At 45.1% G+C, this 15,153-nt stretch overlaps 1 protein-coding gene across 1 annotated transcript; it reads left to right on the top strand.

Moving 5' to 3' along the window:
- Nucleotides 1–7,155: 7,155 nt before the first annotated feature.
- On the top strand, nt 7,156–15,153 carry C1QL3 (complement C1q like 3). Its single transcript, XM_066198390.1, has 2 exons — nt 7,156–7,773; nt 12,263–15,153. The coding sequence occupies exons 1-2, from the start codon at nt 7,186–7,188 to the stop codon at nt 12,440–12,442; spliced, it is 768 nt and encodes a 255-aa protein (XP_066054487.1). The 5' UTR covers nt 7,156–7,185; the 3' UTR covers nt 12,443–15,153.

Here is a 15,153-nt window from a genome sequence, read left to right as displayed (position 1 = left end):
ACATTATGCTGGGAAAAAAAAACACTCAATTGTTCCTCTGTGAGGCTTGTATCTCTACAATGCTGCAAGGAATGTCCTGGTCCCTTCCTCATTGTGCAGGCATAATCAGTCCCTCTTGGGAAGGAGAGCACTCATTGTATCTCCCTGTGATTTGCAACTCTGTTGCAGCAAACTGATTTTAGCAAGGGAGGGGAACAGAACTGGAATAAGATTCCAGTAATTTGAGGTAAATAGCAGACCCAATTCTGACCTCTCACATGTGCTAGTTAACATCTCAGTTTTACAGTTTACATCAGTGGAGTTATTCCTAATTTGTGATGGATTTGGCCTACAGAATAATATTGCCACGTGCCTTTTTTAACAATGCAAAGCCAACTTTCACGAAACTCCAAACACAGTTGCCTGCCATAATAATCAAAAGCTCAGCATCTTGCAGGATCACACCAAAGTCCACTGTATGCCATTTTGTTGTGGGGAGGATTGTTTGGGATCAAACGGTCTCCTGCTTTAGCTAATGAACTGATAGGAAGAAAAATGAATGATCACAAGTAATTGCAACTTGCAAAGTAAATTACACCATTAACTGCTCCAGAAATCAATAATCAGGCACAAAAAGAAATTCAGCTGAGGGGATGACAGAAGAAAAAATAAATCTCTTGGGCATCTTGCCACTCTGGGGATTTTAATTTTGAGTTTTCCACTCCCATCTATCCATTCTTATTGCCCATCCATCAACCTCCTGATGAATATAAAGGACTCCAGTATGAAATGCCAGAAGATGTCTGGGTTGGTAGAACAATGGAAAGGGTGTGTTTCAGGTTTGGAGGAGGAAGGGCAAATCACAGATGACAGTTTAGAAAAGCTTGTCTCTGCTCTTGCTTTTTCGCCCCTAACATCTCTCTTTAATAGCATTGGCAGTCCAGTAATCATTTCAAAGGTAACCAAAATCGTTCTCATGGGCAAATCATCTGGAAATCTCCTCCTGGTTGACTCTAACTACTGACATAATTTTTAATAGAAGTGCAACATGATATATGCCTTTGCTTATTGGTATAGTTTTAAGCAGGGACAAAGTGGTTGTTTAATCTTACTCCCATGTTAGAGGCATTTATCTTCCACCCCTTTCTATTTACTATTTACATCCTCATAAGAATGCCGACACTGTAGCCTTCATTATTAGCAGTACTCCTTGATTAAATAGCATTTATGACTATCTCTGTATTTGGGGCTTTATTAATGAACACTGTGAGTTCTTCTGAGTGCCTCCTTCTGACAGGTTATCTTCTATGGATTTTGACTAGAAGGGAGTTAAAAGGAAGAGAGTGGATCAAGCAGAAAGCCTACATGGAAAATGTTGCCACCACTATTGTGGTTACATAGGTGGTGGCAGAGGACAGCACTTCTTCATTAAAAGAGGGTGATGAGTTAAAATGCCCATCCTACAGGAAGGGAAAAGTGGGGTGTGTAGAGAAAAAAGGTGTTTTCAGCAAGTACAGCTGACCTAGGCTGTGAGCTGGACCCTGTTGCAAGCAGATGCTTATCATGGTCTGTAGGGACACTGGATGCCCAGGCTCCGGTGAGAAAAGCTGGTAGAAGTGCTGTGTAAAAAACCTTCACGGCTGGAAATCCAGTTCCTGAAATGCAGTGCACTTATGGGGAAACTGAGTCTATTTATGCAGGAAGCATTTACTGGTTGCTCATTTTTGAGTATTGCTCAATTACCCCTCCATAGCACCGTGGCTCTTAAACCCTCTCCAGAAACTGTCCAAATCCCAGCTCCTTGTGCAAAGCAAAGTGTGGACCTGCCAGCTGGAAAGGGGGTCTGGTAAGAAAGAGGATGTCAGTGGGTGCAGCTTTACCCAGAGACCGTGAATCTGACACAGCTCTGGCAGTTCTGTAGCATCACCAAGGCAAGAGCCATGAACTGCTCAGGCCACACTGTGGCTGGAGGTGTACTTGCATCATAACCAAAAACAGCCCCAAGGTTGACTGTGCATATGCTTTCCCAAGCAGCACTACAGCCTTATATTCGCCACCTCAGATCATGACTCCAGAGGGATGGAATAGAGAGAAGACACAGACCAGCAGGCTTGAAGGTGAACAGGAGAGAAGAAACCTGAAAGAACATTTGTTTTTTCCTTGCAACTAGTGCTTTATTTTGAATAAACAGGGGCACTAACAATTACGAGCATCTTTTATGGTTAATTACTGCTATTTATGTTGGCAATTATCTAGTGTCGTATATGATTATTTTATATCCTTAAACTTTGTCAGCTGAATGTGTAATCTTTAGCTCCCTATGTGTTTAAGACTTATTTTTACATACACCGTTATGTTTTTATATCTGTGGTAATTCACCAGTCGAAACATGATATGCATGATTTTGGTTCCAATCTTTCCACTTTAATTCTGCTCTCAACCCTTCTCTCCCCCCAGTAACCAGTCATATTTGACTGATCTTTTCAGATTAAAAACTAAAAAGGAAGAAACATGTCAAATTTATTTGCAAATTCTCCTTGTTGAGCCCTGTCACTTTAGCGACAGCCCTCTTCGAATTCCCTCCTCATTTGGATTTGAAAAGTGGATGTAACCCTTTCAAGGCTGGACACATTTGCTTTGGATCATTTTCCTGCCTTTGCATTCAGAGACTGATCTTCAAAGGGCTTTATTAATTACAATAAAACTTAATCTACAGTTATTTCCAATCACACGTAAAGATGGCTTAAATCCCTTAGTAGCAGAGTATAGCCTGGGAAAGGACTTTGTATATTCCAAAGGACAGATAAAAACTTCCGAAAAACAGCAAAACAATTACTTTTTTTTTTCACACACCAAAGCTGATTTTCTTTCCATGAGCATGAATACCCTAATTTTTATCAAGGAATCCAGTGGGCATCTTGCAGCTCTATAAACATATTTGGTCTCCAGTCATCCTGAACAAAACGGGTTTTGTGAGAGTTTAGTTAAAGCTGCCTGTACAAGCTCCTACCAAAACTGGTGCAGGCCATGGTCCTCTGCAGGACCTGCTATCTGTCGCAAATGCCAGTGCTGATTTTACCAGAGTAAGGAAACAAGAATAGGATACCAAGGATGGTTTGGGATAGCGACATGTCACTGCCATGTCTGTCACCATGCTACCTTTGAGCCACCTGTGCTGATATGAATATTTTTCCCTCTTTATATTTTACAACATTGAACCTAATTACTGTTGGAATGAGTGCATGCTTTTTATCTTGACCATATTACTGGTATGCAGGCTGAAATGCTAACCTTTACATACATATTAAACCAGTGGTTATAACAGTACAGTGTAGCAAAGACTTAATTTTTGATCAGAGTGAAATCTGAAACACTTCTCTAAAATAATATTAAAAGATATTAAAAATATAAGTCAGAGCAAACCAGGTGCAGATAGGAGTGAGCAGAAGCAGTATGGAGCTTGGCACAGCATTGGCACACACATTTGCTAGGCCTATGCCTTTTTCCGTGTTACTCCTGACTACTGTAGTTGGTAAAGGGTTGCCCTTTTTCACAGAGTATTTTTCCTGGGCTAACTTTGAATTTAGCAGCGCAGGCATGAGGAGCCATTTTGTGCTTGGTGCCTGCAGAACGTGTTGCCCTGTGTGCCAGTGGATGAATTTGTAAATGGTTTTCTTCTGTTTTCCACTGTGGTGGTGCTGAGGCAACAGCCCATATGTAAAATGGACATGCATGTTGTGCTGTGTGTCTTTAAGTGTCTGTATGAATATTAACTAATTAGTCAGTAAAGGCTGTGACAAGGTTGTTGCAAATGGCAGAAGCTGCAGGGGATACAGCTCAAACACCAACTGCGATTCTGAAGGCACAAGGGCCCAGAGAATGGGAAAAGAAGTAAACAAGCTGAAAGGCTGGAGCAGGCCAGCAAGAGGGCTTCAAAAATACAAATAAATTTAACACATTGAGACTGGCAGCAGCTCATGTAGGTTTAATGGTTATACTAAGAATGGACTGCCAATCTGGACTGTCAGCCTTTAGCATGAGGAGATTATAACCTAAGTGTTACCCAAGCCTTAATTACAGCAGATCAATGTTTTGACACCCCATTTCAGGACAACAAAGATCCCGTAGTAAAAAGTTTTCCACTCTTCTTTTAAATTTGCATCAGGCTACTGAGATCTCTGGTGCCTAACTTCTGAGCACTTTGGTTTCCCATTCTTAGTTTTCCAAGAAAATATGATTTTTCCTTTGGAACTAAGATTAATCTGGTAACTAAATCCAAGGTCCTAGGTTATGTTCCAAGCTAACATATAAGCTCTGCTGACAACCCAGTATTTGCCCTGATCTCTCTGTTCTGGTTACTCTGGCTGTGATTTTTGTGGCTGTCTTCTTTTGGAGAAGGTCTGCAACAGTTCAGAGTGAATGAGCATGCCAAGCAATATGTGTGAGGATAAAACTATAAAAGAAAACATGGCTGGTATAGTAGGACCTCACTGTAAGAATCAGGCTTATCATAGTGGAGTAAGAAACTGAGGGTGTGCTTGATGCCAATAGGTCACCCAGTATCACAATGGCTTCACAGAACACAATGGGTTTGTGTTTATTTGAGGATGAGATTGTTCTTTGCCTAACGTGTAACACAGCCATTGCAATGAAGGTTTGTGCACACCCTGATGTCACAAAAACCAGCTGGCTTAGGGATTACTAAATACAGCACCTCAAGGGCCCAGCTACAGGCTGAGAAAGAGCAGTCATTTCTGGCACATCTTTTCAGTTTTTCTTGCCCAGAAGAACAAACAGTGCTGAAAGCCCTTTCCCATGGGGTGAAGAGAGCAATGAGATATGAACATAATCCTCCAAGTGTGTTCGACTGCCTTCCTGGGTCTTGAGGGGAAGCCCTTAGCTAAGGGAACGGGCTAGCTTGTGTCAGTGCCAGATAAAGAATTTTTTTTTTTTAAGACAGCATTAGAGAAAAGAAAAGAAAAAAAACTTCTTAAAAAGGGGAGGGAGGAATATTTACAAGTGCATGAATGGAAGCTTTGTCGACAGTTTTCTGGGGAGATAAGGAGCTGGACTGGCCCATCTCTGCACGGCATGGACACACTCGATGCCTTTGAGTCTCTCAGGAAAGAGCAAAAGGAGCTGCTGACATTTCTGCTTTAAAGGAAGAATCAATGAATCTTTGTTTCCCACTGCCTGCTTGTTTGACCTTATTGTGTTGCAGAATAGAAAAGAAATAAAAGAGAACGGTGAGGGGAGAGCAGATTCGTGCTAATAAAATCCAAGACAAGATCACAGCCCTCTGATCATCACTGGAGATGCCATTATTTGGTTGTTGTCCTATTTGCCGCTGTTGCTCATTTCTGATTCTTGCCTTGCTGTAATAAGTCACACTCTTTCCAGCCATCATCCCTATATTGACAGGCAAATGTCACCCAGGTTTGATTGACGTCCATTGCTCCTGAATGCAGAAGTATGATTTAGGAATCAATTCCGTTTGTTTATTTAAACAGCTCTTTGTGTACCTTGTATATCTGTAAGCAGGGCAAGTTCTTTAATATTTTCTCTGCAACAATGCCACTAATATTGCACATTCACCTTCCCACTCAGTCACAGAGGTCCCCACCAGACCTTGGGGGAGGAGAAGCCTTGAAGCCTTTCATGCACAAAAAAACCCAAAAACCATAAAACAAAAAAAACCCCAAAAAACAACAACAAAAAAATAACCCAAAAACCCCAAACAAAACAAAACCAAAACAAAAAAACCCAAACAAAACAAAAACCCCAAACAAAACAAACAAACAAAAAACCCCAACACAACAAAACAGAACTTCAAGATTTAGCAAAATTCTTTGCTCCCCCTGAGTTAAGCCAAAGACATCTTTTTCTCAGGTCTCAGGCATCTGTCGTTTTGCATAGACCCCGGGCTTTTCTTTGGCTCCTAAACAAAACAGAACACTTTCCCTCAGTGTCAGTTTGCAAGCAGAGCAGGGGCTGGCTTTAACACCGGGAAACACTGTAGCCGGTGATGAGAATGTCAATTTTAATTCACGGGAAAAACTATTTCCTTCTATGCCTTTATGGTTGCAATTGGGACGACGACGAAGAGGGAGATCCGAAAATGCCAGATACATTAATCTCTTTATTATTGTGGGAGGTATAGTTTCAAATAACTTTTACTTGGACAATTGGTAAAACATCCCTGCATTTAAAGCGGTATTTCCCAGAAAACACTAACAGGGCAAAGTGAGCTCAGGGAAGCGTTAAGCAGGAGGTGGATTGACCTTTTAATTCTCGATCGGTGACCTGAAGGGTACCCAGAGGCTGCAAAACACATCTCTTCCTTTCGGTCTGCTTCAGAAAGAGCTGTCATCGCAAGATGCAGCTAGTGAGTGAGGCTCACGATTTCGCTGTTCATCCGTTTGCGGGAGGGGTGGGGGAGGGAGAAAAGAAAAAAAATATATATTTCCCACACTGCCAGAGTAATGCCAAACTCTCTGTGAGTGGGAAGAGCAGAGCAGATGCTGGAATGAGATGCCAAAGCAGCTCCCCTTTCCCCTGCGCTTTTGGGTGCCTATAAATTGCTCCAGCGCGCTCGTCAGCCTCCTCCTCTCCTGGCAGGTGGCACCCGGGCAGGATCCCGCTCTCCCTTCGGCTCCGGCTCCGGCTTCGGCGCGGCGGCGCGGGCACTGGGCGGCAGGCACCGGGGCGGCCGGGAGGCGCGTCCCCGCTGAGGACTGTCGTCTCTGCGAAAAGAAAGAGAGAGGGAGGGAGAGAGAGAGCGAGGAGGCGAGCGGGGCGATCGCGAGAGGAAAGGCAAGTTCCAGGGAAAGTTGACTCGGACTGGCACAGCCTGCAAAAAAAAAAAAGTCGATCGCCAGCGGGAGCATAAAAGTGCGGGCGGCCGGGGCGCGGCGGCAGCTCTCCCTCTCCCGCTCCGCTCCGCTCCCTCGCCCGCCCAGCGGCTGCAGCGGCCGCAGCGGAGCGCCGCGACCCGCGGGAGCCCCCGCAACACCGGCGGCCCTCGGGAGGGCGGCCGAGCCCCAGGGGAGCCGAGCTCGCGCGGGCTCGGCGTTTTTTCGGCTCTGAGGAGGAACCCCGCCAACCATCAAGATTTTGTCCAAAAGCAGACAAGAGGATCGCCCTGCGCTGAGCCGGCTGGTGGGCAGCAGGCGGCGGCTGATCGCGGCCGGCGCGCTGGGGGTGGTGATGGTGCTGCTGCTGGTCATCCTCATCCCGGTGCTGGTCAGCTCGGCCGGCACCTCGGCGCACTACGAGATGCTGGGCACCTGCCGCATGGTCTGCGACCCCTACGGCGGCACCAAGGCGCCCAGCACGGCGGCCACGCCCGACCGCGGGCTCATGCAGTCCCTGCCCACCTTCATCCAGGGGCCCAAGGGGGAGGCCGGCCGGCCGGGCAAAGCGGGGCCGCGCGGCCCGCCGGGGGAGCCGGGGCCGCCCGGCCCGGTGGGGCCGCCGGGTGAGAAGGGCGAGCCGGGGCGGCAGGGCCTGCCGGGCCCCCCCGGGGCGCCGGGGCTGAACGCGGCGGGGGCAATCAGCGCCGCCACCTACAGCACCGTCCCCAAAATCGCCTTCTACGCCGGCCTCAAGCGGCAGCACGAGGGCTACGAGGTGCTCAAGTTCGACGACGTGGTCACCAACCTCGGCAACCACTACGACCCCACTACTGGCAAGTTCACCTGCTCCATCCCCGGCATCTACTTCTTCACCTACCATGTGCTCATGCGGGGCGGCGACGGCACCAGCATGTGGGCCGACCTCTGCAAGAACAACCAGGTGGGCGCCGCGCCGGGGGCAGCCGGGGACAGGAGGGCAGCGGGCGCCCGGGCGGAGGGGGGTTCCCCGTGGGAGCGGGCGCTGTGCGGACAGCGGGCGGAGCGGCGCGGGAAGGGCGGGAAGCGGGCGGGGAGGGGGAGCCGGGCGGCCGCTGGAGGCGGCGCGGGTGCGTACCGGGGGAGCGGAGCCCGAGCCCGGGCGGCGCGAAGGGGGCTAGGGGAACTGGCTGCCGCCTCTCCTCAGTTGGCGGGGAAGCTTGCGGGAGCGCCGCCCCGCTCTGCCTCGGGTGCCCGGAGGCTCCCGAGGGTCCGGGTGCTCCGCGCAGAGCCGAGGCCGCCCGGGCTGCTGGGTGAATGCTCTCTTCGAGAGCCGCGCCGCAGGTGCCGCTCCCAGCCCGCCCTGGCCACGGCCCCGGCCGCGGAGCGCTGCCCGCGGCTCTGCCGGGACCGGAGCGGGGAACGGGCGTTACAACAGCGCTGCCTCCGCACGGGCAACCAGAGCCCGGCGCGCCCTCGGGGAGGGGACAGTCCCTGGCAAGAAAGGGGAGCCAGGGGCGGTGGGTGAGCTCAGGAGAGGGTGGTGCTGTGTGGGGAAAGGGTGAGGTGGGTGGGAGGAACGCAGCCACGGCACGGGACGGAGCTCCCACGCAGCGGAGCGCCGGGTTTGACACGCTCAGCCCCCGGAGGAGAGCGAGGCTTCTCCTCCTTGTCAGGAGAGCTGGTAATAGAGCGAGGTCGGCGTCCGCAGATGGGCGCCTTGAGCCCTTGGACGCCGGCGCCGGCAGACGAACCGCGCCAGGAGGCACAGCGGCCGTCCGGAGAGCCCAGGCAGGACCCGAGTCTGTTGGCATCCCCTGGGCAGGATGAAGACATCGGAAATAATTAAAGGCCTTGCGATGCTGCCGCCTGAAATACAGAGGAATCATCCCCCTTAATTAGGATTAATGTAGCCACTGCGCTCGCAGGAACTGTGCCTGTTACATTGCTCCCAGGGAGCCGTCCTTCGCAATTTTGCGCCTGTTTCGTGGGTAGTTAGCAAACACGTTTAGGCTGGCACTAGTTCCTACGGCGCTTAGAGGCACCGCCATCCCTCAAGGCTTTGGGTGCCCAGGGAGAGTGCGAGGTGCCCAATCGTTCCCGTGTGGCCGGAGCTCCGCGGTGCTCCCGCCGGTACCCCGGCCCCCCGTGCGGCGGGAGGGCTAGAGACCCGCACCTGCGGCTCAACAGGTCCCTGAGCTGCTGAGCCGTCCCGGCGCGCAGGGGCTGCAGGGCGGGCCGGCCGCTCGGGGAGCCCGGAGGCAGCGCTGCCGCTCTCCGTGGGATGCCCGCCCTCCGGCGGGGTAGGCTGGGGGATGGATCGGCTCCCCGCCGTGTCCCTAGGGCTGAACACCGGACCCCGTGTCCCCGCCGTGCCTGGCGGCCGCGGAAAAACTCGTTCGTTTGCGCGTCTCCTCCCCCGCCGAGCGCGGCAGGCTGGCGGCCCTTTGTGCTCAGCGCACACGGGAGCGGCGGCGGCCAGTAAATTAACCTGATATGCCACTTAACCTTTTGTTTATGGCTCCTCAGAAGGACTGTGAAAACAGAATAATGAGGACATCAGCGGCAATTAATTAAATTAGAAAATGTCTACCATAAATACTGTCTCAGCAGATAAACCAGGACTAGTAAAACAAAGTACCTCCTAATACATTCACTTTGATATCTTCCTACAAAAGCAATATTGTTCACTGCAGGAATACTATTTTACTTACAATTAAAGAATTGATCTATTTTTACCTCTATTTATAATGTTGTAGAGTGTTTATTTTCCCAAACCCTGGAAAATAAATACGTAGCAGCAGTTTTAAAGAAGCATCCAATTACAAATATTCAATTGAACCTGAGGTCTAACCATTTCCAAATATAGGTACTTCCACTGCCAGACATGAGACAAATTAAACTCAGTTATTCAAAGAAGAAAGAAAAAAAAAACCCACCCAAAGAGGGCTTTCATGTATAAATTTGTATATGTTTGTATATACAAGATATTCAGGTAAATATCTGCATATAAATGATTTTAAATCGACCCACAGTTTTAATGCCTCAATGATTGATTATGATTTATACCTAAAACACTAAATGCTGTTGTGACAGGCTTTATGTATATTTATGTAAGGAAGCTCAGAAATTTTGGAAGTAAGTAGTTAAATGGAGTGACAAAGGCAACATTATAAATCCAGTGTTCTCTAACACTGAAAAAAGCTGAAACATTGAAAACTGTATGACTTACAGAAAAAAAAACCCCCATTCCTAAGCAATACATAGATGGAACCTCAAGGTCCCTAGTGTTACCACATTGTCTGCTTTAATGGTTATCAAGCTTAAACAGGAAAGTGCATTCAGCTTAGGTATGTGTGTGCAGGCTGAGAGTGTAGCTTCATGAAAGACCTTACATGGAACCTGTGAAATGCATTGTCTCATAATGCTTTAATTTTGAGATACATTTACCCTCTTGCAGCAGTACACTCACAGAGAATTCATTTGAGACTGTTCTCCTAGGCTTTAAAAAGAAATTGCTCTGGCCAACCAAGCAAGAAGGTAAACCCACTATGAATAGCACACAGGACCTTTGCTTTTACACACAGGGCAGTAAGATCTGCATTTTGGTTTCTAGACTTTCAATATCCAGAATATTTTTTGCCAGCCAATATGAATCATGTGGAACCTTAAAAAATAAAATATCCATTGCTGTTGTAGCCAGTGTCTACATGCTGACTCCCTTGGGATAGTCACTGAAATAATTCCAATTCTCCCTTACTATCCACAAGGTTTAATACAAATTCACAAAGTAGCATTTCATTAGGAAGTAAATGGGAATTTGAAAAGTCCTTTAAACCATTGTTCTCACCATTATGCAAGATACTAGTTCTCTGTGAAAGTTTTTCTACCTTGTCAGTAGCCTTTTCACTCCTCCCCATTTGCCATTTCCATTTCCACTGACAGCAACCATCTCAGTCTGTTATTTTCTCTGGGAGGTCTTTAGAGGGTTAATGGCCCAGAGCCTTCAACTTTGCCCTGCCAGTCACACTATTCCAAAGGAAACATCCAGTACTTAGAATAATTATTGCTTTAAAAACTACCAAAATAGATCACCTCTGTAAACAATACCAGACAAGTCAGGATCAAGAATTCTGAAATGGTCGGGGTTTTTCATCATGCCATGTATCAGTTTAAATTTGCAGCCTGTCACAGCTCTGCAAGCCTTTGCAGCCTTTCCCACTGTTCTTACAGGATGCATAAAGAATTTCCACCTACTGTGATTTTTAAGCTGCATAATGCCATAAGATCCTGCATGGTAAAAGAACCCCCTCCTTTTTAACATTTCAATATTAATGTGAAATCATATCACATGAAAATTTAATTTGGAAATTTATCATGTAAACTTTGAAAGGAATCCATGGAAAATTGTGACTTATAGCCTATTTTTTCAGTTCAGAGCAGAAAAAATCCCACATATAGTACGCCAAGTCATGCATTATTACTTAGTTCAGATTTGCAATGCCACTAAATCATTTACTGCTCTGTAACTATGCTAGAACAAAGACAAGCAACAAGCAGATGACGTGTTACACTGAAATAAATCACATACAACCCTGTTTAAATATTTTACCAAACAGAGTCAAATTATATATAAATGATTTGGAGACTTACAGTGGCACAGGCTGTTCACTGCTGGAAACCAACATATATCTTGAAATTACAGATTACTTCCAGTTTACAACAAATGTCAAATTTAATCAGCAGCGGAATACCAAGAGAGAAATGGGAAAAAAGTATGTTTAAAGGAAAGTTGCAAATGAAAAGCCCTCAATGACTTCTAAATTCCAAAAACCTCCTACAGCAAATAGTGACTTGCTTGTGATTTTTCAAAAGTGCATCTCTTAAAACACAGTGAAATTAAATGTTTGCTTACTGAAATGTGGTAATAGCAGTTCTTCCAAACCCAGACTGCTTGTGTGCATGTGTGTGTGGGGGGGTGTACTTCTGTTTTGCAGCATGATCCTATTACTTAGTATGACAATAAACTGCCTCTGGAGAAAGTCCATCCTGGGAGCTCCCTGTGGGCCTCCCTGTGGATCCTCACCAGTGTCAATCACTTGTCCCACCGATACAAAAGTTACACCAATGTAAAATTGGCACACCATCAGATCCGTTTCTCCCAACTCCAGCTATTCTTACACATATTTTTTAAAAGGCTCCAGACATCTACAGAAGATCAGGCAGTTGTGTATTCCAGATGACTGAGAAAGGAGAATATTATTGCTTTATTTTCAGAAGTACAGTAGGAGAAAATAAACAGTAGGAATAGGAATAAACTACAATATAGATTGCCAGATGTTTAAAGTGGCAACTGATGCATGTTGAATAAAACTTTGAGGATATGCTTTAATTTCACCAGGCAGGAAAAATTGCCCGAGTTTTCTTAACCAGTCATTCTGTATTTTATGTAGGTTCGAGCTAGTGCGATTGCTCAGGATGCTGATCAGAACTACGACTATGCCAGTAACAGCGTGGTTCTTCACTTGGAGCCAGGAGACGAAGTTTACATTAAATTAGATGGAGGAAAAGCACATGGAGGAAACAACAACAAATACAGCACATTTTCTGGATTTATTATTTATGCTGACTGATAATGAGTAAAAAGACCCACCAAACCAGTCGAGAAATGAAGCCTGCTCTTCTAAGCGATGGATTTGCGTGGCAAAAGCCAATGAAACGAGCACCCCAGCAGAGAGTGACCACCGAACACCTCGGCAGCGGGGGAAAAAAGTCGAATGCTACCTGATTCACATCTGTACAACACAGAGAAACCTTATGTTAAAAAACCACAAACCAAGTTAAACAGATGTGCGATCCACTTCCGCCAAAGCAAATACTTCCTCATTGTTAGTGTCCATGTGAATAAAGTTCTACATAGATCAAATTTTTATAGGGAAGAAAAGCCCACCTAAGGAAGCTGAGTTATTTCTTCAGTGTATATGATACTTTGATGTGTTATGACCTTGCTGCTTTATCCATACTTCAGCTTTGATTCTTGTGACTTACCTGCTAACGATGCTTGGAGTCCACTCATAGTGTGGTGAGGAATGATTTTACAATAAAAGGAAGAGGTAATCAAAATATACTTTCTCTCTGCAAAGAAATTGTTTGCCTTCTACTTTTCTTACCCTTCCACTTAAAACTAGAAACTAATAAGCTTCAAGCCTTAACTCAATGGTCCTGCTTTGTAGGTTTACATTAGACTTTTAACATAAAATCAATCCAGTGGAGTTATTTAAATTTTGTCTTTCCCTTAGCTGTCCTCTAAAAGAAAAAGAAAGGTAGAAGAAACACTATTTTTTCCTGAAAAATTTAACAGTTGACAAACTGTTCTATTAGACCATATCCTGGATTCCACCAAAGCAAATGGCAAAACTCTCATTGCTATTAGTGGAAAAGGGATTTGGCTTTTAATTTGTATACATGTAAATATATATTTAGACAATTATTACAGGCCCATTCTTGATGGTTAGTTGTGTAAATATTTAGAAAGTCTGGCATCCACACCATCAGACTAAGGCAGAGTGTTTTCTTTGCAGCAATTAGTCTTCATTAGTCTTTTAGCACTTAGTCTGTACCTGGGTTCTATTTTTAATAAAGTAGTTACGGATTAATATACAGCAGATGTTCCACTAGAATTTCATAGGAATATAATGGGTCAAAACCTTAATTGTCTTAGGTGTCTTGTCTCACTGAAGTTTGTGGGATTTTTCCAACAAAGGAAGAGTGGGAGATCTGACACATGAGAAAATGCTGTCACACAGACCTTTTCCATAGAAGCTAGTACCAGTTTGTGGTAAGGTGTGCCTACGAGATGGACACGGAGAAGCATATTACCAAAAACGATAACACATATGCAAAGAAAGAAGCAGATATTTACATGCAAAAAAAGTGTGTATCAAAACCTATTTTTCTCATTCATATAGATATAGATATAGATATATAAAGTCTCAAAGAAGCTTAATCCATATAGAGGATTAACGCCTTGGAGAATTAAACTAAACACAGATACATAGTTATAAAAATGCTTTAAAATCAGTCACAGCAGTAATGTCAAAGCAGGATTTTTTTTTATTCAAAAATGTATTTATTATTTGTTTTGGTTTTGGGAGGCTATTTCTCTCAGGCTAAAACTTGCAGATTGCATTCTAAACCTAAATTTCAGCAAGATTATCAAATTTCTTTAGCACAGTTTGTTATGTTGTTTATTTCTAATCTTTAGGCAAAATCAAGGTAACATTTCTATAAATCATTAAAGAGTAACAGTGGCTACCCCTAGCATTGCTATTTCATATACTCTGTCACAAGCAACCTTGTCTAATGTAATAAGAATACGAACATAGATTTATCTGCACTAAAATTTCCCAAGTGTCTGCCACTCTGACAAAAAAGCTCTCCAGTGCTGGCTACTCAGCAGAAGTCTCATAGAGATTTTTCACATCTCTCTAAAAATCTCGTTTGAATGAGTGAACCTTTTGTTAAACAGAACGTGTTACTCCTTCTGTTCTGAGTCGTCCAATTCAAAACAAATGCCGAGTGAGCCCAGGCTGACTGAGAGGATCGCCAGGCAAACTCATCCAGGGTTTACAAGGGGACATCGTGCTGCCAGCTGCTTGTGTATTATCTCACCAGATGGTGAATGCTTTTACCTTATGACAAAGTGCCAGCCTGTATCTGTACATTGTAGTGGTTACTCCTGTTTAATTTCTACGAGGCAATTATTTTAATAACAGATGTGTACCTGACTTGTCTGTTCGCTCCATTGTTGCTGTTGCTGGCCAGTGCACTCCCACGGCAGTGTAGCTAGAGATTCCCTCTGTGGTGTCCAACAGTCCTGCACCTAGAGCTAGAGACCATTCACAACCAGCAATGTGCATTTACTACAGTGTTCATTGGTAAAGCTCAATACTATGAGACATACATGGTCAAATTTGAAGAAGCTTCTGAAATCAAGCTATTGGATAAGACCATTTTTGGATAAATCACCTGCCCTGGTTCAAGTTAGACAAGAGCAAAGAACACACTTTATGTGAAAACCACATATAAGGCAAACATTTCTTCCTTTTTCATCATATCTTGATATACTGATTTGTAAAGACTTATATCACAACCTTTGTTATAACTATTACAGCTCATTAAAACTGTATTATGTAATATATTTTGAGTGCTGGTGTTGCATCCTTACAAAAACAGGTTGGTATGTGTCAAGCTTTACATGATTGCTGTGAGACTCCAAGTTCATGATAAAAAACGAATGCAATTAGAAAAAGACGTCTGTAACAATACTGCACATAGTTTAAGA

Source organism: Chamaea fasciata, unplaced genomic scaffold (assembly GCF_029207755.1).
Source record: "Chamaea fasciata isolate MVZ Bird 193981 ecotype frontalis unplaced genomic scaffold, bChaFas1.0.hap1 SCAF_1, whole genome shotgun sequence".
NCBI lineage: Eukaryota > Metazoa > Chordata > Aves > Passeriformes > Sylviidae > Chamaea > Chamaea fasciata.
The sequence above is the reverse complement of the archived record's forward strand: the minus strand, read 5'-3'. Positions and strand labels throughout refer to the sequence as shown.

What these genes read in the sequence shown, in the direction of transcription:
- C1QL3 (XM_066198390.1), top strand. Translation starts at nt 7,186, where the DNA reads ATGGTGCTGCTGCTGGTCATCCTCATCCCGGTGCTGGTCAGCTCGGCC. An exon ending in ACCTCTGCAAGAACAACCAG is followed by an intron (nt 7,774 to 12,262) that starts GTGGGCGCCGCG and finishes TATTTTATGTAG; the next exon opens with GTTCGAGCTAGTGCGATTGC.